Raw genomic sequence first — 22,755 nt, forward strand, 5'->3', positions numbered from 1 at the left:
GGAAGCAAACTTTGAAACTTGACCCGGAGGGTAGGCAGGATTAATGGGACCCATCTGAGACAAAGAAAGACCGATGCAATGTTGTATGTTGACCACAAGATGTCAAACGTCTGAAGTACATCTGAATTTAGAATACAAAAGTTGCTTTAATCAGAATCAGCTTCATTGGCCTGGATTTTGTCCACAAACAAGGAATTGGTTTCAGACCTGATTGTTGGTTGCAGTCTGGACCTGTCCTGCTTAGTGGACACTGAGATGGACGAAGACAGGACAGACTGAATGATGGCAGTGGAGAAGATGACCAGCAGCTCCTGTGGAAAGTTGGATTTCTTGAAGTTACTGAAAGAGGAACAGTCTGTGTACTTTGGATTTTAGCAATTAAGCTAAAGATTTTAGATTTTGTTTTTATTTTTAAGATGAAAAATGATAAACTTGAGTCAAACTTTAGTCAAGGTAAGGCTTTCAAACCTAAGGACGCTGTTTCAGTTGTCAAGCATGGTGGTGGAAGCATCATGCAGTGGGCCTGTTTCACTGACTGTGGGTGGAATAACGAGGAGTAAGGATTAGCCTCAGATTCACCATCTGATTCAACAGCTAGAAAGTTAAAACATGGACAAAGTGAGGAGGCCTGACAGGAAAACAATCCTAAGCATCTTTCCCTCAGTTAAACTGAAAAAAAAAAACTGAAGACTGGAAGCTGCTGGAACACCAGTGTCACTCTCCACAGCGAAACCAGTTTAACATCACCATGTGGATACAGGCAGTGGTGGATGGGTTAAGCCTTAGAGATAAGGTGAGAAGCTTCCTGGGAGGCTGAAAGTAGAGGAGCTTCTCTGCATAAATAGGGGGTCAGCTGGTTCAGTCACATGGTCAACAGGGTGCTGGTCATTGCCCACAGTTTCAGGATGGGACGTTTCGAACTGCAGTGACAATCAACGACTTCAAGTAATATTCTGTTACTACTTGTAGTCTGCTGTAAGGAAAACTGGTTTAATGACTCCAACAAATACATTCTACCAGCAGGGGGCGACTCAGAGTGGTTTGATTTAGGCTTATTTTCATTATTATTAGAAATAAATCTTTATTTACCAGGTTCAATGTCTGAGAAACAGATCTAAATCACAAATAGGCTTTTTGATGTTTGTGCCTTTTCAGAAATCAAGTTGTTGTCTTGTGCCACCTAGTGGAGAAAAATAGCACATTCAGGGCCTGATTTACCGAAGGTTTGCGAGCATGCGCAAAGCTGATCTACTAACCAGGTGCAACGATGATTGGGTCAAAGGAGCAAAATAGCAGGCGCAATCCTGAATATGCAGAATATGTGCATCAGAACCTGCAAAATACTGGGAGGAGGATATGGACACAGTCACCTATTCCAGGTTTTATATCGATATTTAATCTTTTAACTTCAGCTTTTATTATTTTCATCTTTTAAAATGTTTTTAAAAAGCGCATTATGTTATTTCTTATTAATAATATTAAAATGACCTCCAACTTCACGGCTTCAAACTTCATCTTTCTTATAAGGCCACTCTGCTCTCCCAAACGGTCCATTTAAAAAGGGCGGTCCAAAAGATTTTGCGCCTGTTATCATTTGTGCATACGATCTTAGATCACCCGCAACACGCCCCTACTTTTAGCGCTCTTTATTTGTGATCCTAGTAAATCAGACCCTGAGATGTTTGAGGAATTAAAAAGACAACAGAAAATTAAAAGGAATATTCAGTTAAAAGTTTTTCTGTGGGATGTTTGCCTTCATCATGGGAATAAGTGGGAAAAACCTGACTCCCCCTGAAAGCTGCAGAATGAGTTTCATGCATCTCCCCCTCCTGTGGATGGGCGGATATTCTCCCTCTGCACACTCTCTGCGCGCTCAGTCAGATCTGGACTCAGACTGGGAACACTGGTTATAATGGCGCATTCATCCTAAAAACTTAAACTGCAGACAAACTGCAAGATGCTGCTGCTGTTGGTTCTGCTGCTCAGCTTCAGTCCGAGCTTCCCGGGACAACCCCAGCTGGAGGAGGATCTGGATCCAGATTTGGGAGACTTTGATTTAGACATTGTAAGATCAGATCTGCAGCACAGCAAGACGTTTGAGATTCTTTATTCTGAGCTTGTTTGTCTCTGCAGGCGCCGCGCAGGGTCCCCCGGCAGGTGAAAGCGATTCTTGTAAAGGTAATTACTCATCATAAAATACATCTTCATTTATGTAAAACCCTTCAAGGATACCTTTAAAACAACACAGGGTTCAGGAGAATAAAGAAAACATTGGATTGAATGCGTGACCTAGTTGGAGAAATCCAGCAGTGCGAACCTGGGCGCGACGCGCAGGAGATCCGCCAAGAGTCTCTGTAATGTCCTGGATCTCAGCTGCACAGATTCCTCTGCCTGAGTAGAAACTGACTGTGGGAAAGTGCCTCTGACATGGAGAGCAGGGACGTGCACAGATAGACACTAGGTGGTGCTAGAACACCTGCCCTTTTATCCTTTTTTTTTTTTTTTTACAGTGTATAGTGTTGGACCCAAGGTAAAATTTCTGAATTTAAAGGCCTGTAATACTAGTGCCCCACGTTTTGAAATCCCCCCCTTCGCCAACACACGTCCATGTCCCGCCTCGTGTGTCTCATCGGAGACGGGCTGCGAGCAGAACAGAGAGTTGGACCTGCGCTGGTCCAGTTGACCTCTTCTCTCCTCCCCTCCACCGTCAGATAGAACCCTGCCCTGCAGACAGGTCGGCTAACCATCCAGGAAACAAACAAAACGAATATTCTTGCTTCCTAAACTTCAGATGAAAAAGTTCAAACTTCACCTGCCTCCATTTTATCTACACAGAACAGGCCAATAAATGACAGACCTTTACCCACCATGTCTTCTATGGTCGCCACCAGGCGCCAGGAGAAAGTCTACGATTTAACTCTTAGATTAAATTAGAAGAAATAAATCAATTCAAATCTATCTCATAGATGTCGGTATTACATTGGCTATTATGGTCCCTGATGACTTCTGTTTGACTCATGTTTTTTTTTATTGCAAATATGGCTAAATGAGCTGGTTAACATTACAATTCATACACAACTAAAATACCTTTAATAAAGTTCAGTAAATGTGGGGCATGTAGGCTAAGTTATTTTCTACTTCTGTGTGTGTAAAGATGATGATGTGATCAGAATATTTAAATTTCTAAATAGCAGACATCTTATCAGTTCTCAGGACTTATAATCTCATTCATTTTTATTCTCTAAGAATAATATCACACTGGCTACATGCAGAAGTATAAATGATTCTTCTTATGATCATATTCTCTGATGTTGGTTTCATTTTGACTATAAAGATTTTATAACTAATTTTCTGGGTATAGTTGATTTACGCTGTAGAAAGTTCACTGGTTACTGAAGATAACTCATTTAGTGTGACCTACCTGGTACATTTGGCTTTGCTACATCATACGGTTATTTAGTGCAGAAGACATTTTGTGATAAAAGTACAGAATGATATAGTCAAGACAAACACGTTGTGCTCAGTGGGTAAAAAGAAAGAAAATGAAGGATAACGTAAGTTTTAAATTTGACTCAGGAAGTTCAGGTTGTGAATCAGTAATCTAACTTTAAATCAGTCTATGATCATTTTGTTGCTTTATTAATTTTAAGAATTTTGTGAAATGTATTCTTGTTTTGAGTTTTTTTTCCTGGGTGGTCATTTCCCTTCAACCCACAGGACAGTTTGTTTTGGGGGTGCTTAGTAATAAATATAAATTATGTTCATGTTGTGCCTGTAATAAATCTCACACTACAAAGGCAACCAACAGCTCCATGTGCCGCACAAGGTGCCCTTTTTTTCCACTTGAGGACCTGCCCCCCAAAATGTCTGTGTACGCCACTGATCATCAGGATAAAAAACATTTTTATTTGGCAGCGATGCGACTATAACTCGTTATACGGAAGTATTCGCACCCCTTAAACTTCATTGAGTTTCAGACTAACACTGAGGATATAAATGAATGATTCTGCAACATTTTTCACAAATCTGAAATAATCCTGTTCAGAGGTTCTTTAGAGGATCGTGAAGACCAAGGGACAGTAGACAAAGAGAAAGTTCTGTTCAGTCCATCATCTGAACATGGAGAGAGGATGGACCAACTGCAGACCTATCAAGACATGGAGGCCCACCTAAACTGACAGGCTGGGCAAAAAGAGCAATAATTAGAGAAGCAGCCAAGAGGTCACTGGTAGCTCTGGAGGAACTGCAGATATCCATACCTGTGGTGAAGGCCTCTGACATGCTATCGAAAGGACTATTAGCCACACACTCCACTGGTCTTTATGGAGTGCCAAGAAGAAAGCCAGTAGAAGTCCTATTGGCTGTTTTGCAGTCATGTGGGAAACAAAGCAAATGGGTGAAAGAAGGTGCTCTGCTCAGAGAAGACCAAAATATAAGTTTTTGGTCAACATGAAAAGCAGTTTGTGTGTAGGAAATCTGAAAACCTCAACTGACCACCTTCATAGTGAAACATGGTGGTGGCAGCATCATGCTGTTGGTATATTTTTCTTCAGCAGGAACAGGGAAGCTGGTCAGAGTTGATGGGAAGATGGATGGAGCTAAATCCAGGACAATCCTGGAAGAAAACCTGTTAGAAGCTGCTGAAGACCTGAGACTGGGATTTAGGTTCACCTCCCAGCAGGACAACCACCCTGAACATACAGCCAGAGATACAATGGATGGTTTTGATCAAAGAAGATTCATGGATTAGAATGGCCTAATCAAAGTCCAGATGTAAATCCAACTGATAATCGGTGGTAAAACTAATGTTAGATGTTCTCCGTCTAGTCTGACTTTGTTTATAATGACCTTCAGTCTGATCCATTCTCCCTCTGCACACTGGTGGAGAGCTGGTGGAAACAAACCCCAAAACACCCGCAGCTGGACCTGAAGCTAGAGGTGGTTCTACTGAGTACTGACTCACGGTGCACGAATACAGATGGACACCAGACTTTTCAGATTTTTATAAGTAAAAATTCTGGAAACCATGAATCAAAATATGAAAAAGTTCAAGCTTGTGTTACTTTTCACCAACTAACTACAGCATGTAAGTGACTTTGGTTCTGCATTGTGGACGTTCTCACTTTTTTCTTTTACAGGAGAACAAACCTCACATCCAAGAACTGTCCATCAAGACCAGCATCATCTCCCGCTACGCTTTCACTGCGGTGTACTGCTTCATGCAGAACCGACACCCTGCTGCTGCTGAAGGCGTCTTCCAGTTTCAGGTCCCTGCTGAGGCCTACATCTCTAACTTCACCATGTAAGAACCATCCAAATCACAATTTATTTATGTATATCCCTCCAAGCGGTCCTGATCAAAGTTCTCCAGGTTTTCTGGTTTAGCAGATCTTTTAAGGGCATGAAAATCATTATGGGACCTCCTAGTTTTATCATCTGTACAAAAACTAAAGGGACATGCAGATCTTCATCTTTATTTACTCAATTAGATTCTTATTACAACAAAAACATGAAATAGGTGAAATAAACATTTTGAAACTTTGAACTTTTTAAAAGAAAATCAAACTACGAGCAAACATCCAGGTCTGTCTCCTGCTGGTTCCTGGAAAACTGCATATTGGAACGTTTTAGCTGGAGATCCCAAACTGAATCTGATGTCTGAATTTATCCCTTGTGGCTCAGTTGCTATGGAGATTTTAGGAAATGAAGAGAAACATTTAAAAGTTTTATAACACTCTTGACACAACAAGCTCATATCTGTTCATTCTGGTGCCGGACGGATACCTCTAAATAGTTTCTGACAGCGTTTTGTGGCTCCTTTGTCCAAGAAAAACCAAGTTGAGTTCTGACAATAGTGGTCCTGAATGTGCGTGGCACTCTAAAGCCTGACCTTTGACCCCCTTCAACCAGGATCATCGGAGGGCGTGTCTACCAGAGTGAAGTCAGGCCGAAGCAAAAGAGGGTCAAACAGGGGAACGGCAAACCCAAGAACAGAGAGTCAAGTGACACAAGGTATGAAAATCCTTAAAATGTGTGTGTGTGCGCGGGGGGGGTTGAAAATGACTGAAAATCAATGGAAGTCAACACATGGTCCTCACTACATATAGCAAAACAAGAGTGTGTGTGTGTGTGTGCGCACGCTACAGTCTGGCATCTCATCCTCAGTACACAACAGCAGCCTCTCCCAGCAGTAAAGTCACACTGGCTTTAATAAGTACAGGCAGTCAGCAGGCGTTCTGTTCGGATCAGAACCGTCAAAGAGACCACTGACCCCAGCAGTGGAGAAAATTACATCATATCATTTCCAGCTGCCATGGAAACAATGTGAATTTTGCTTAAATGTGCTGTGAAGTCGCTATTGCTGCTTCATCTTCATGAAATCCTCAGAATGTGTCTTCGTTTGCTTTGATGTTCAGAAATAATCAGCTAAACATCCTCATGGTTCCTGTAAGATGTTTCCATCCACATATTTGGTGCAAAGTGTGGTTGGATGTACCCATGCTTTGTTTTTTCATTCAGTGTGGGGTAAACCAATACCACTGACAGCAAAGCAGGCCCACAGCATGATGGTGCTGCTGCCATGCATGATAATTGGTACCGTGTCCCTGGGTTTGAAAGACTCACCTTTCTTTCATCCATCCACCAACCTAAGCATCCATCCATAGTCTTCTATGATCGAGTCTCAGGGACAAAAGGTCCAGTAGGGACACCCAGACATCCCTCTGCTCCAGCTACACTTTACATCTCATTCTGGGGGCCCAGGAAAACGAAGTACTTCCAGCAGGTTCTGGGTCTGCTCCACAGTCTAGTTACAGACCCAGAAAACCGATGGAGGAGGCTCCCAGGATGCATCACAACTGGCTCCTTTCAGTCTGGAGCAGCAGCACCTCCATGACCTTCACCTTCAGCGTGGTGGTGTTTGTGGCCTAGGGGGCAGCAGCTGGGAGGAGAGTTAGTTCCTCTGGCAATCATTAATATTAGTTCTAGGTCCTCCTAAATTTATCTTTATGGAAAATAAGGGATTTTGCACAGAAGGTTCTGTCTTTATCTTGAATTCTCCAGCTCAGAGCCGGAGGTGTTCAGTGCGGCAGCTAGCATACCGGGCCGGAATCGGGCCGTCTTCCTGCTGATGTACGAGGAGCTTCTGCAGCGGCGGCTGGGAAGTTACGAACACGTCACTAGCCTGAGACCTCTGCAGCTGGTCAGCCGCCTCAGTCTGGACATAACCATCGTCGATCACGCGCCCATCATTGACCTGGAGGTTCTGCCGCTCCGTAACGGAAAGATTACAGGTTCGTAGATACTAGGTTCTACTTTACTTTTCTGATAGATGTACATCTATCAGAAGTCAGGATGGGAATATTCAAAGTCAGTCAACAAAATAAGGATACAGAGTTCAAAGGAAAATGAGGAAATGTTGCCCATGCCAAAGAGCAAACTCAATTCCCCTCAGTCAACAGCACAAAGCACAGATTCTGGCTCCAGTTCTAATGCACATCAAAGCCCAAACCAGTTTATTTTATTTTATTCCCAGAGTTCTGGTTTTGATTCGTTTAAGAGAAAAAAAAAAACCCATGACACACTTCCTGTCTTTATGGTCCAGCCAAGCCAGAGGTTCCCATCACGACTGCAGTCAAGAATGAAAAGAACGTCTGGAAGATCACCTTCAGCCCCAACATCGTCCAACAAGCCAAGATCTCCACAAGCGGCATCCTGGGAGACTTTGTGATCCGTTATGACGTCCAACGAGACGCAGGGATCGGAGACCTCCAGGTGAGAACATCAGCACACACGTATTATTATCTGTAGATCATATTTTACATGCATGTCTCAGTTACTCTCCTCCAACCACCTTCCTCTGGCTTCTGGTCACCATCCTGTCTTATTTTTCTCCAACCAGCCTCAGTTTGTACTTGATGTCGCTGTAATATTCTGTGTTCAGGTTTTAAATGGACATTTTGTTCACTACTTCGCTCCCAAAGATCTGCCTGTTGTGCCCAAGAACGTGGTGTTTGTGATCGACACCAGCGCCTCCATGCTGGGGAAGAAGATGAGGCAGGTAAACAGCACACTGAGTGGAGGACGGTTATAAAAGATTCCCTGGTGTGTTTATTAGCAGTATTGGATTGAGTTAGAGAACTATGTAGAGGTTCTACACTGCCCATAATATTGCGTATGCTAGTGGGATTTCCTGGGAATACAAGCTGTTAGATATTCTGGTTTAATGATGTTCTACAGAAGATCTCAGGAGACTAAACAGGATATGCGTAGGCTATAACAGATCTCTGACAGCGCAGAGAGGTTTATTGCAGTAACTCTTTCCTGGAAAGCTTTTCTAACTATATTAGTTATTTAGAGCCCAGATTATGGAAGGCAAGAGTTAAAGTTTGAAGCAACCCAGACACAATATGAACACTAGAGAAATAAACATCAACAGGAACATTTTTATCTTCACACCTTCAGCTGATAATCGAAGTATTAGGCTGGGGTGAGCCAGGTTTTCTCTGAGATCTGATGATGTTTCAGTAATCAACATCAAACATCGAAGCAGAATTCATGTTTCACACAAAAATATCTAACATGAATGGTTTCCTGGAGATCTGCTTTCACCTTTTAGTCTGTGAGGTTTTAAGCAACTTATGGAGTTTCCTAAATTTCTGTAAACTGTCTCTAAATCTTGATTTGACAATATATTTCTGCATGCTAACAGCGAGAGAGAATGTGAATGGACACAAAAACAGTCTGAGGACTTCTTTCTGTTCCTTCTGCCACAAACAAAAACAGCTAAATGCTCCATAAAGAGCAGCCGATATGAAATCATTCGCAACACTTTTTCCAAATGAGTCAGAGGAAATCTGATTACTCTGACGACAGCAGCCAATTTTTAATAGCCGCGCCGGACAGGATGCATTGCACGCCTTCTCATCCGTCCCACACTGGAATATTAATTTCCAACCAACCGCACCATAATCCTGTCAACCTTCCTCTGATCCGACCTCTGCAGCTGCAAGAAGAGCTCAAAAACTAGAGAAACAGATTTAAAGCAAGGCACCAAAGTGGAAAAGTACGGCAGACGGTTGAGTTGTGAGGGAAGAAGGTCACAACCTCTGTGGTGATGGAACTTTGTAGACAACAGCACCCTCGTCCTGCCCTCCCACCCATGGACTGCCCCCAGTGACCCGCGGGAACAGAACAAGTGTGTTTTGATCTGGCTTCACAATAGATGGTTTCAGGTGGAGTCGGTTTGTCATTCTGAGCCCAGATAGTCAACCGCGTCAAATTATATCTCTCACCCCAGCTCAGATGAGTGTGAGGACTAAAGAGGAAGAGGTGCTGAAGGTGTTTTTAATGGACTTCCTGAAAGTTTTTGCAGAGCCATAAGATAATTAACCATGACAGCCATGTTTAATGACCACTGAAGACTTCAACCAAATCATTGTGGAGAACAGGGCTGGTTTTCCACATATTACTGCAGAGACAGTCAGAACTGTCACAAGGCAAAGGCCTTAAGAAAGTTCTGACAGAAGTTCTGGCAGACTGATCCCTGCTAAAATTCAGAACTTTTCATAACTCCTTTACACTGACCTTTTTTCTGCATTATACATTGAAATAGATAAAAAGGTAAGCTTGATTATTGAACATTTCCTGCTTAGAGAATGCAACGCACCGATGTGCCAACAGGAGGCGCTACTAATCCTGTTCAGTGCAAAAACTGTTATTGTGTGAATAAGATAGAGTTCAGTATCAGGAAAGGTGTCCACGTCAAAGGAAGCAGTTATAACGCTTTTAAAAACTGGGTTGGATTTCAGCAGATAACTGGAAGACTGTCCAGAGGTATTGACAAAGCTGTGAAAATGAATTCTCTTGTTGCGACTGTTTTGCACCAACCATTTGTCTTTTTTCTGCACCAGATTTACAAAGCGGATTGCACAAAATACATTCGGACACAAACACACCATCAAAACCAGCCGATGAAGCAGAGATAGAGAAAAATCTGATACTTTGTTGTCAATTACATAAATTAACCAAGAGCTCCAGATCTTGAGCTGCTGAGGCAATTCTCAGAACTTCTGCGTGGAGGAAACACGTCATAGAGGTGTTTCTAAATGAACAAATGGTGCTGATGTTGAGTGTAAAAACCAGTGGAATGATGCACCCACCTAACAGGATCATTTGGAAATAAAATATATCAGTTTATCGATGTGAATAAAAAACAAAATAAAAGACACTGCCGTGCTAATGAGGTTTACATTCTGTATTTTAAACACAAATAATTTAATTCAAAAAATGTATTGGCAAAAACATGAGGCAGACCTTACGGGAAGGGAAGTGTAACTTTTTGTGACATTCCTGCCCCCTTGTTTCGTAAATCCAGCAGCAGCGGGTCACATTTTTCCCTTATTGTTCTCCTGCAATAAAACTACCTCCAGTTTTCGGTAAAACTGATTTAAGGTGCGTGTTCTCTCTCACCCCAGTATGACTGGGGGCTCTTAAAAAAAACTACATACCACTCATGACAGGAAATGTAGAAAAAATATCTTAAACTGTGTTTAATTATAGTTCTTAAAGAGGAATCTGAATTGAGTAAAGCCGGTGTCTGCAGATTAAAGCTTCACAAATTCAGAGGTTAGAAATTGGCAACGGACATTCGACTAATCTCTAATTAGTTTTAAGTATAAGAGTCCATTTGAAACATGAAAAGGTTAAAGTATTCCAGAGGAATCCTGTGTATCTTACTGGGGGGCTGAACAAAGGATGGAAATACTCCTTGTTCTTTTTGGAAGAGATGTCATCAGGAAATTTCAGGCTGTGTGAGGAACACGTTATTTTGTTTAACAACTTGTCTTGGTTGATGGTACAAGTTCTCTGGAGAACTTCGTGATGGCATTCAGGCCCCTTGCAGTAGCTCAGTTGGATTATGTATGAGGTATATATCTAAAGTAGCATTGTGAAAAAGTTATGGGTCACCCAAATTCTTTTTGTTTCGCCTCCAAAGAGCGAAACAAAAAGAGTTATTAGATAAAGCCATGCAGTGGTTTATCTAACATTTCTTCAGGCTTTCTGAAGTTTTCCTTTTAATCAGACCAGACAGAAAAACAGTAGCTGAATTGTCTGCGTCGGAGTGGTTGAGAAAACGAGGGATGGTTTAAAATTTATGCACAGAATAAATCCTAATCTTCTGTATTGTCTACAGACAAAAGATGCTCTGTTCACCATCCTGAGGGATCTGAAACCTGCTGATCATTTTAACTTCATCAGCTTCTCCAACAAGATCAAAGTGTGGCAGCCGAACGGTCTGGTGCCAGTGACACCCCTGAATGTCAGAGATGCCAAGAAGTTCATTTACACCCTGGTACCCAACGGGGGTGAGACACTGTCGTCCATACAGAACGTCTTTCTCATTGTTCCTGAACTTTGTGTTTAAATGTCTGGAGGCTTGGTTAAATTAAGACCTCACAGGTGGTGGATTTAGATCTTTTGTCTTCTGTAAAGTTTGCTAAATCCAACAACCTCATGTATGTTCATTGTGTGGCAATAAAAAAGTTTTACATCAACCACTGACCTTTAGATCCTTCCCTGTAGGCACAAACATTGATGGAGCCATCCAGACCGGATCCTCTCTGCTTCGGGATTACCTCTTGGACCCTAACACCAGCCTGAACAGCGTCTCCCTCATCATCTTCCTGACGGACGGACGGCCTACGATCGGAGAGACTCAGTCTGCTTCCATCTTGGGAAACACTCGCTCCGCCGTGAATGAAAAGTTTTGCATCTTCACAATCGGGATTGGAAATGATGTGGATTACCGGCTGGTGGAGCGCATGGCTCTGGAAAACTGTGGGATGATGAGACGCATCAGTGAGGAAGCTGACGCCAGCGCTATGCTCAAAGGGTAAGGCTTTGTTTCTTTTCTGTGGAGAATATTTTCTTTGATGTTGCTAATATCTTTAATTGGATGATCCATCTCAATTCCTACACAACCTTTACTCATGGTTCCAGCTGCTCTCTAAGACGTAGGTTTGGCAACCAGTTCCCGTGTTATGCAGATGACACCCAGCTCTATATATCTGATAAGCCATCCACCACACTCCCTCGCCCTTCAATGAAAATTACATGGACTGGTTCTATGCTTTCCACAAAGTGGTTCATCAGTGGTCTGAAACTGGTGTTTCAAAATACTGGCTTGACTCTTTATTCTGATATGAAACTGATTGATGGAACTGGTCAGTTTCTGAAAAAGTGTAATTTGAAAGTCACTAAAATCGGAGCAAAACTGCTTCAATAAACGGTCTTAAAGACTGGAAAGGAAAGAGTCTGAAACCAGTGGAAAATGCTTTGACACTGGGGTGAACATGAATCAGGCCTTAGGCCAGTCTGCAGTAATCCGACACGGGCTGTAAACCGGTTCTTAATGTGGTCTGAACTGAACCGGATCCGTCAGGGTGTTCGTTGCTGCTCTTAAAGTGATTGCTTCAGTAGACGACAGAACATTTTCGACCACTGAATACCAGCTGGGTGTGACGGGAGTCAAAAATGGTGGTGCCATTCAGTAACAGAGCAGTTCGCAATGCTTCACTGGTCAGATTAGATTATACTGGTTTGTAACGGTAATGGCAAAAACTCTTTAAAACTCTTATCGTCCAAACGTTGAATTACTTCCGTAAATCAATGTAAAAAGCAGAACTCATATTATATAGATGTAGCTATACACTGAGTGATATATTTGAAACATTATTCTGGTGATTCTGGCTTAAAACCCAAACCTTAGCTTCTCACATTTGAATTACATTAAACCAATTAAGAATATATTTATTTTACTACAGAAATGTTATTATTTAATGGCCTAAATGATCATGGGTAAAATATAAAATTCCTTGGAGAACATACAATTACACTATAGCAGAGATGTGATTATTTATCTCTTTAATTGATCATAATGTTGACCTTCCAAGAGAAACTAGATACATGGGTATGAACCTGTGTGTTTACTGGTATAAAATGGAAGTTGGTGAGAAAAAGGCAATGTTTGAGGTGTACAAATAGATAAAGAAGTGAATTTAATCAGAGCCCTTCTCAATAAAATAACAAATTCTGACCTTTTTCTCACATGGAGGAACGTTAAACTGATGTAGTGTGCTAGATATACTTCTGTTGCATGCCCTTCTTTTTCTGAATTCCTTGTGCAACTGTGACTTTTATTAGACAATTAGGAGTCCTTAATTTCCTCCCTGCTCCCCTTCTAACACGTCCGTCCATCTCTCATCAAGCTGAGAGGGAACGTGGAGCACAAATGTGACGGTGCTGACAACCCACCTCTGTAATAAACTAAGGCAAGAGACATCTAAAGACTGCAACAGCTACCTTCTTCTCTCTCTGATCTCCTCTTTTCCATGCTGTACTCTCCACCCTCTCCTGCCTGCACGCAGACAGATGTTTGTTCAGTTGCACAGGAATGAGTGTGTGTTGAGAAACCTGCATCTAAGTGTGTGCACAGGTTAACTGATAGACTGATAGCAGACCCTGTCCACCTTGAACAAACACGCTGGTTAAGAGGCGAGGAGGTTTACTGAGCTGAGACAACACAGACAGGACACACTTATACTGGTACATTTTTTAGCTGGATGGTGGCTGGTTTATCCCACAGATGATGAAGGTTGGTGAAGTAATTGACATGATAATAGGATTAAAGACGCAATAAAAGACAATTGTGACACAAAATATGAATATTTCAATATTACATTTCGCAAGTCCAAAGTCGCCCTGAAATGACGTCTAAGGGGAAGTCTCGGGTCATTCACTGTGTGAGCCTCGATGATAAACTGCTCAGGTAGAAGCCAAGTTGCCTTAAAAACAGCTTTAATATGGTGAAACGGTGCATTGCTGGTGGTGGCAGCAACACTAAGATAGCAGCCGTTAGTCTGCACTACGTACCTGAAGGGAAGAGGATCAGAGCTGCCTGGATCAAAGCTGGAAAACTGAGGAGGAACAGATGGGCTGGTCCCACCATGCACAGCCAGATGTGATCAGAGGACTTTTCAGGAAACTGTTTTGAACAAGAAACCTCTGAATTCACCAGAGAAATGATGTTAGAGGTCAGGATATCTGGCTCATTCTGTGGAAGTTAAACTGCTTCATTTTTTGTTTTATGCATCCAGATATTTTCATGTGTTTTGTTCTACAATGGGTGAGTTTATTGAGTGCAGAGAAGCTATATTTGTTGCTTAGTTTGGTGCATTTAATGTTTAATTGCTCGGTAGTCTTCATTTCAGTGGCATGAATGTAATTGGATTTATCATGAATATTTGATGTCAGAGGCACTGTTATCAAATTCAAGGTTTAAATATTTTATTCAGTGCAATAATTACATGTTAAATAGTAAATGTGAAAATTGTGATAAATCTAAAGAATGTTAGAATAGAATCCATTTTTTTATTGGATGTTTAACATGATTCTGATTGGTTGACCAGCCCATCGTGACATCTCCTCCTCTGGAAGCCCGGGGTCCAGAGAAGGAGGACTCAGAGAGAACCCGTGACCCCTCCAAGATGACTGGAATGACTAAGTCAGAATGGCACCATCAACCTTTTGAGATTTTGTTGCAAAGAATACTTTGCTTGCATCATCTGCTACGCTACACATTTGATTTTTATGCAAAGCTATGAAAGACCTTCCATCCACCTTTGAGGTGTCTTTCATGTCACTTTGTCATTTGAGCGAGCTGCTTGGCTCAGCGGTACACCAAGTGTATCACAGACAGTGGCTATCGGGTCTTGACAGGTTTACGTTCTGGTCCCGAAACATTTGCTGCATGTCGTCCCTTCTCTCTCTATTTGCCACCTTTCCTGTTGGGTCACTGTTAAAGCTACTAACATTTTTTTTGGCCTCTGTGTCACGTCTTATTTATTCCCCCGGGAAACAAAAAGAAAAGGCTTGTTAATTAGAAACACCATAAACATTCAGATCAACTTTAAAACAGTAATTTAAAGGACAGTTTCCTGTTAGGTAAATGTTCACAGATCAAAGCTTGAATTTTGGCAATAAACGTGGAGGGTGTCTATCGCACAGTTCCCATGAGAATGGCAACTTGGTACATTGTAGCTTTTTGGGAATGGGGGTCAAAGTTCATGAATCTAGATGAGTCCTAAGCACTTACCTGGCTTTATTTTCATATTAAGTTCTATCTTTATATTTGCTGGGAGAAGTATGAGTTAAATGGACGTGTAGGCTGCAGGGAACCTGCCGCTGCTGCTGTCTCAGCTGTATCTCTGCTCCTTTCTAGGTTCTACAATGAGATCGGAACGCCTCTTCTGTCTGACATCAGGATCAACTACACTGAGAACTCTGTCAGTTATGTCACTCAGAAGCTTTTCACCAACTACTTCAACGGCTCTGAGATCATCGTCGCTGGAAAGCTCACGAACCAAAGTGCAGAATCCCTTCATGTTCAGGTGACTGGCAGCAACAACGACAGGGTCATCACCCTTGAGACGGATGTGCCACTGCAGCGCCTGCAGATGGAGACGGAGAAACATGCGAAGGCAGCTTCTGCTGCAGTGGCAGCTGGAGCGAAGGTCGTGGGGTCAGGGGTCATGCAGGGATTGGACAGTTCTCTCGGTTCAGTTGCTAAAGACTTTGTAGAACATGTTTGGGGTTTCCTCAGCATAAAGGAGGGACTCCGGTCGTGGCTGCGCAGCCAAACCAGCAAGGAGAGGGAGGATCACATCCAACAGGCCACCAACCTCTCTCTGACCTATCACTTCCTCACGCCGCTCACCAACATGGTGGTGGAGAAGCCAGAGGTTCTGGCTGATGGCACCATGGCGGCAGCACCCACCATCAGACCAGCAGCTGATGACGCTGCTTCACCGGCCGACACAGATGATGAACAGCCACAGAAGCTGGACGGGAAGCTGAGAGGCCAGATTTCATCTCTGAGCAACAAAATAGGTGAGGCCTTGCACCAAGATTCATATCAAATTAGATTTTTCTTGTCTTGATGAAAACTCAAACTGCTTTACAAGTAATCTAGCACTGTTCTTTATTCAGACAACTTTTATTTCTAATTATTCACTGAGGGGTTCCCCAAGGTTTGATATTTGGCCCATTGTTATTTTGAATACCCTCTTTGGCAGGGATTATTAAGTCTGTTAATTACATCTAATCATTTAATGCTGACAATGTTTAGTTCTACGTCTTTTAAGCCGCATTAGTTCAATAAGTCATTCACCTTGATCCAATGTCTCGCTCTGATGAAGGCTGGCTCATAATTAACTTTATCTAAATTCCAGCAAAAAAGAAACAATTATAACCCCACATTAAGCATACAAGCAATAGCCTCCTTCTGTACATTCACCTGGTCATGTTTTAAACAACTTAGGGGTCATTTGTTGGCCAATCACCAAACAGGACTGAGAATTAAAGGACAGGGAGATGAACAACCTGCTTGAGGTTGCATTAGTTCTTCTGTATATTTATCTTCTTATGCATGTTCTTATATATTTGTCTTTATTCCTTTCTGTCCCTGTTTGTTTTTATGTCCTGTGAATAATATCTGATCTTGTGCTGCACTATATGGATGAAATCTCTGCAGGAAAAGGTGAAAGGAGACCAGTCACAAAATCCATCGTCATCTCCAAAACATCAGGCAAGTCCTCCTAGCCTCACTCTACATGTTTCTCTGCATTTACATGAATCAGTTAAACTAAACGGGGGTTGTTGGTGTACATTTTAATCTGTTTCCAGTGTCTGTGTGGGAGGCCTCTAATTTAGGGACAGACAGACAGACTTTGGTGATCACACAGCTTAGGGTTTCCTCTGAACATCCAAGGTCTAATTGAAATACCAGCAGAAGCTCTGAGTTGTACTTAAACTGCACAGATAGTGGATGTTTGTGTATGTGTCTTAGTAGAGAGAGGGACCCATCAGAGGCAGGCACTGAGAGTCAATAACCCTGTCATTAGGATTGCTCTGTAATCTTAAATCCATGTTGATGTAAAACTGGTGGGACTCTGGACTGTCTTCCAAGGTTCTTCCTAAACACCCTGACTAGTTTCCTAACTTGCTTCCTTTCATTTCAGGGGGACAATTCTGACCATCAGCTGAAGAAAATCTGAAATCAATTCAAACCTGTTCAACTGATCAATCATTCACCCCTGGAAATAAATCAATAAACAGACAAAATTAATCTGATATTCATGCCAGTAATGAGTGAACCCCTGACCAGACCTTCATTTTAATAAATGACCATGTAATCATTGCTAACTGCTGCGCTGCTACGTGTTTAAAATGACAAATTTAGGGATTCTTTGCCAAATTTCCAGTTTCAAACACATCAGACTGAGCTCGTTTCCTGATAATTGGGTCAAGTTGTTGTTGACACGGTTTCTGCTGTTTTCTTGTAGCGGACGGCGACCCTCACTTTGTGGTGGAGTTTCCTCTCAGTAAGCTAACCGTGTGCTTTAACATCAATGGCGAGCCTGGGCACGTCCTCCGCCTGGTTTCTGACCACAAATATTCTGGTAAGCCTCATAAAGCTGCTACAAAACTACGTCTTCTCCATCAAAGGTCTAAATCACTGATTCTTATTACATTCATATTGTAACTACTGGAGTAAAGGTTTACATGAACCTTATGGTATGCTTGATGGGTTCCTTAGACGTCTTCCTTTAGGTGTTTTATTCCCCCAAAGTACCGATGTCAGTCTTTCTGGACAGCCCTCATTTAAGATAACCCAAAATAGAGCAAATGGTCCCAAAATGGCTTCAAATGCAACCTTGGATGACTAAGCACATTCCCAACATCTCTGTAACCTCATACCAGGCTGAGGAGGTTCACAGACAGTGAGATTTGGACATCTGAAAAGTGCAACAATGGCATATTGGTAACTAGGCCTGGTTTTTATGTGTTTTCAGGTGTGACCGTTAACGGTAAGCTGATAGGCGCCCCGGCTCCACCAGGAAGCCACAAGCAGCAGCGGACGTACTTCAGTAGCATCGCGATTGTGGTGGATCATCCGAGACGCGCCTATATTGAAGTGACCCCAAATAAAGTCATCCTGGACGGGCGGGACCGCATCGTCCTGCCCTGTCACACCACCCTGGCTGTGGACAGTGACATGCTGTCTATAGCTATATCAGGAAGGTCTAATGTGACGGTGACAGTTGGAGGAAACATCAGCTTCGTCATCCTGCTGCATCAGTACAAAAACCCCGCCCCCTACCAGAGAGACCACCTGGGGTTCTACATCGCCAACAGCACCGGGCTTTCACACAGCTGCCATGGTCTGCTAGGTACGTTCCATCGAGGTTCTGATCTACTCTCACCAGCTTCTTCATTAGATACACCAGTTTGATCGCATGCTACCTCAAACAGGAATCAGCCAACTCCATTCATTTAGAAATCTGGACATGGTGAAGATGACCTGCTGTTAAAACTCAGCATCAGACGACTGAAGAAAGGGGTTTAAGGGGGCGTTGACCGTACCATGGTTCTTGTGCCAGATGGGTCTGAGTATTTCAGAACCTGCTGAACTACTGGGATTTTGGCTCTCAACCATCTCTTAGGTATACAGACAATGGTCTGAAGAAGAGAAAAAATCCAGTAAGCAGCAGAGAGGATGAAAACTCCTTGTTGATGTCAGAGGAGAATGGGCCAACTGGTTTCAGATGACAGAAAGGGAACAGCAGCTCAGATACCCACTGGTTCCTATAAAGAACACCATCTCTGAAGAAAACATGTGGAACCTCGAAGCAGATGAGCTACAGCAGCAGAAGACCTCATCAGGTGCCACTCCTGTCAGCTCAGAACAGGAAACTGAGGCTATACTTCACCCAGACTCATCAGAACCGGACAAAACAGGTTGGAGAAGCGTCGCCTGGTCCGATGAGTCTGGATTTCAGCTGCAACATTTAGGTGGTCTCGTAAAATCATGAAAGCCTTGTATTCCTGCCTTGTATTAACAGTTCAGGCTGGTGGTGGTATCATGGTATGGGGGGATATTTTAGACTCCTTGGTACCAACTGAGCATCCTTTAAACTCCACAGCCTCCCAAGTATTGTTGCTGACCATCTCCATTACTTTATGACCACAGTGGACCCATAGCCCACTGGAGATTGCTACTTCCAGCCGGATATTGCTCCAGGTCACAAAGAACATGTTTCTGCAACATGACCTCCACAGTCACCAGATCTCGGTCCAGCAGATCAGCTTTGGGATGTGGTGGAACAGGAGGTTCTCATCATCAAATCTACAGGTCCTTCTCAAAATATTAGCATATTGTGATAAAGTTCATTATTTTCCATAATGTCATGATGAAAATTTAACATTCATATATTTTAGATTCATTGCACACTAACTGAAATATTTCAGGTCTTTTATTGTCTTAATACGGATGATTTTGGCATACAGCTCATGAAAACCCAAAATTCCTATCTCACAAAATTAGCATATTTCATCCGACCAATAAAAGAAAAGTGTTTTTAATACAAAAAACGTCAACCTTCAAATAATCATGTACAGTTATGCACTCAATACTTGGTCGGGAATCCTTTTGCAGAAATGACTGCTTCAATGCGGCGTGGCATGGAGGCAATCAGCCTGTGGCACTGCTGAGGTCTTATGGAGGCCCAGGATGCTTCGATAGCGGCCTTTAGCTCATCCAGAGTGTTGGGTCTTGAGTCTCTCAACGTTCTCTTCACAATATCCCACAGATTCTCTATGGGGTTCAGGTCAGGAGAGTTGGCAGGCCAATTGAGCACAGTGATACCATGGTCAGTAAACCATTTACCAGTGGTTTTGCCACTGTGAGCAGGTGCCAGGTTGTGCTGAAAAATGAAATCTTCATCTCCATAAAGCTTTTCAGCAGATGGAAGCATGAAGTGCTCCAAAATCTCCTGATAACTAGCTGCATTGACCCTGCCCTTGATAAAACACAGTGGACCAACACCAGCAGCTGACACGGCACCCCAGACCATCACTGACTGTGGGTACTTGACACTGGACTTCTGGCATTTTGGCATTTCCTTCTCCCCAGTCTTCCTCCAGACTCTGGCACCTTGATTTCCGAATGACATGCAGAATTTGCTTTCATCCGAAAAAAGTACTTTGGACCACTGAGCAACAGTCCAGTGCTGCTTCTCTGTAGCCCAAGTCAGGCGCTTCTGCCGCTGTTTCTGGGTCAAAAGTGGCTTGACCTGGGGAATGCGGCACCTGTAGCCCATTTCCTGCACACGCCTGTGCACGGTGGCTCTGGATGTTTCTACTCCAGACTCAGTCCACTGCTTCCGCAGGTCCCCCAAGGTCTGGAATCGGCCCTTCTCCACAATCTTCCTCAGGGTCCGGTCACCTCTTCTCGTTGTGCAGCGTTTTCTGTCACACTTTTTCCTTCCCACAGACTTCCCACTGAGGTGCCTTGATACAGCACTCTAGGAACAGCCTATTCGTTCAGAAATGTCTTTCTGTGTCTTACCCTCTTGCTTGAGGGTGTCAATAGTGGCCTTCTGGACAGCAGTCAGGTCGGCAGTCTTACCCATGATTGGGGTTTTGAGTGATGAACCAGGCTGGGAGTTTTAAAGGCCTCAGGAATCTTTAGCAGGTGTTTAGAGTTAACTCGTTGATTCAGATGATTAGGTTCATAGCTCGTTTAGAGACCCTTTTAATGATATGCTAATTTTGTGAGATAGGAATTTTGGGTTTTCATGAGCTGTATGCCAAAATCATCCGTATTAAGACAATAAAAGACCTGAAATATTTCAGTTAGTGTGCAATGAATCTAAAATATATGAATGTTACATTTTCATCATGACATTATGGAAAATAATGAACTTTATCACAATATGCTAATATTTTGAGAAGGACCTGTAACTGAAAAATCTTCAACATCTGCTTAACCACTGTAAGGTCCTAGCGGTGGGAGCCTATCTCCAGCCTAATGAAACATCTCTAAGATCCACGTAGAAGGAACAAAAGCAAGGTCTCGGTGTTTGGTTAAACTGTCAGGTGTTCTGATATGAGGTACTAATGGTTAGATTATGCTAATAGCTGCATTTTCCAGATGTCCACATTTTAGAACGACCTGCAAGACTTTCAACCTTCATTTGAATGTTTTTCTAAATGTAGCTGGGCAGGATAAAAACATTTAATTACAAAGAATTATGATAAATAATTCATGTAATTTGAGTAACTTGTTCTTTTTTTACCTCTGGTAATAGTAAAAACCTAAAGAATAAACTAATTTATATCTGGGTCAGTAAATAATTTTCTTCACATTCAGCATAAATCCAGATCAGTTGGTCCTGGAGGTTGAAATTCAAGATGGGCAAAGACCAAAGTGGAGGCGGTGTGCCGCCAATAATCTTCCTGTGTGAAATACACACCGAGGACAGAACATGTTAAGTGTTCCTGATCAGAGAAGGAATAAAAAGAAAGGAGTAAAAATATTACTGCCCTGAATGTTATCACTGCCTAACTCTCAAACAGATAATCTGACAGGAAACGCTGTGTTCTCAGTTTGTGTTTCAGTCAAGAATATCACTGGTGGCACACCGCCTCTGGTCTCCATTTCCTGTGTAAATAATCATCATCCTAAAACACCACCCTGTACATGAGGACATCAGTTTTTGTATAAACTGCTGAGGTGTTTGTGACACTGGGGTTGCTTGAAGGTGGTAGAAGTTCACTTTACTCTTAGCTCCTGCTGGACTACCACTTAGCTTCTTCCTCCAGGACCAACTGATCTGGATTTATTCTAATTGAAGACGCCATCTATCTACTGCAGGGGAGATATTAACTGCTGGCAAACGTTTAACAGAACCTTACTTCAAAAATCCTGAGCTATAAGTAAGCAAATAAAATGTATTAGCTCCTATATGAGAATTTCATCCCGATTCTCCAAACTGAGGTTGCTCTGACCTCCTTCAAATGCAGGTATGATACCAATGGCTCATATCTACTCTGCAAATCCCCAATTAATAAAACAAAAAAAGCTGAATTAAACTAAATTAATTAATTAAATAAGAGCTTTAGACTTGGAAAAGCCTACAAGAGCATCAGATAACCTGGTTCTCCGTTTCTTCCTGATGTAAGGTCAGTTCCTGCATGAGGAAGTGGGAGTGGCGCAGCTTCCTGCACAAGGTGACTCGAACCCCTCCGTGTTCCTGAAGGTCAAGGACCGATCGGTGCCGGTGGTCCGGAAAAGCAGGAGGATCTACAGTGGGAGGCAGAATGTGGACTGCTGGTTTGCCCGAAACAATGCAGAGAAGCTGATAGACGGGCAGTACGAGGACTACGTGACGTCTCACATGTTCGATACCGGAGAATGGCCTCATGGGACAAATAAAGTGTGAAAACAGCCTTCCTAATTATTATTTCCAAGTATCCAAATATAAATTAATGACTGCGAGTTTTTAACCACAGGTCACTTTGTGTATTTTTTTACTATTTGTAATAAAATCAAAAGTTTTATTATGATGTTTAATATTTTACGTGTCGAGGTAAATAAAACCAACACTTATTCCTGTAACCATGAGAGCGTGGTGTTTTCTCACAGTCCTGTCGGACACCTGTTTACCACAGACATCACTAACTAACCCGTTTCTCACTAACAGAAGCACAGTAATTGCTGCCGCCCCCTGCGCTCCCCTGTCATCAGGTGCAGGTCACAGGTCACAGGGCTGCAGGCCACGCCCACACACAGGTGTGCTCCGGCCCGGTCTCTCTCATGTCGTCTGTCCTCGCCCAGCCTGCCGCAGGAATTCA

The 22,755-nt window shown here is 42.7% G+C and overlaps 1 protein-coding gene and 1 long non-coding RNA gene across 2 annotated transcripts; one reads left to right on the forward strand and one right to left on the reverse strand.

Annotated features, from left to right (window-relative positions):
• Positions 1 to 182: 182 nt before the first annotated feature.
• LOC124883019 lies at positions 183 to 2,410 on the reverse strand. Its single transcript, XR_007042065.1, has 3 exons — positions 2,318 to 2,410; positions 469 to 535; positions 183 to 311 (listed from the first exon to the last, which is right to left on the reverse strand). It is a non-coding gene; the product is annotated as an uncharacterized LOC124883019 (long non-coding RNA).
• Positions 1,876 to 22,519, forward strand: itih5 (inter-alpha-trypsin inhibitor heavy chain 5). The gene is made up of 14 exons (XM_047389827.1): positions 1,876 to 2,065; positions 2,134 to 2,178; positions 5,139 to 5,302; positions 5,911 to 6,012; positions 7,063 to 7,292; positions 7,604 to 7,773; positions 7,943 to 8,059; positions 11,195 to 11,366; positions 11,584 to 11,893; positions 15,281 to 15,948; positions 16,592 to 16,645; positions 17,403 to 17,519; positions 17,913 to 18,290; positions 22,084 to 22,519. Exons 1-14 carry the CDS (start codon positions 1,958 to 1,960, stop codon positions 22,341 to 22,343), a joined length of 2,895 nt encoding a protein of 964 aa, XP_047245783.1. The 5' UTR covers positions 1,876 to 1,957; the 3' UTR covers positions 22,344 to 22,519.
• Positions 22,520 to 22,755: the final 236 nt, after the last annotated feature.

The sequence above is a fragment of the Girardinichthys multiradiatus genome, chromosome 17 (genome assembly GCF_021462225.1).
Source record: "Girardinichthys multiradiatus isolate DD_20200921_A chromosome 17, DD_fGirMul_XY1, whole genome shotgun sequence".
Classification (NCBI taxonomy): domain Eukaryota; kingdom Metazoa; phylum Chordata; class Actinopteri; order Cyprinodontiformes; family Goodeidae; genus Girardinichthys; species Girardinichthys multiradiatus.

Excerpts from the sequence above, each read along its gene's own strand:
- itih5 (XM_047389827.1), top strand. The coding sequence starts at position 1,958 with ATGCTGCTGCTGTTGGTTCTGCTGCTCAGCTTCAGTCCGAGCTTCCCG. Across the intron at positions 2,066-2,133 it reads GAGACTTTGATTTAGACATT|GCGCCGCGCAGGGTCCCCCG; the intron begins GTAAGATCAGAT and ends TTGTCTCTGCAG. Across the intron at positions 8,060-11,194 it reads TGGGGAAGAAGATGAGGCAG|ACAAAAGATGCTCTGTTCAC; the intron begins GTAAACAGCACA and ends TATTGTCTACAG.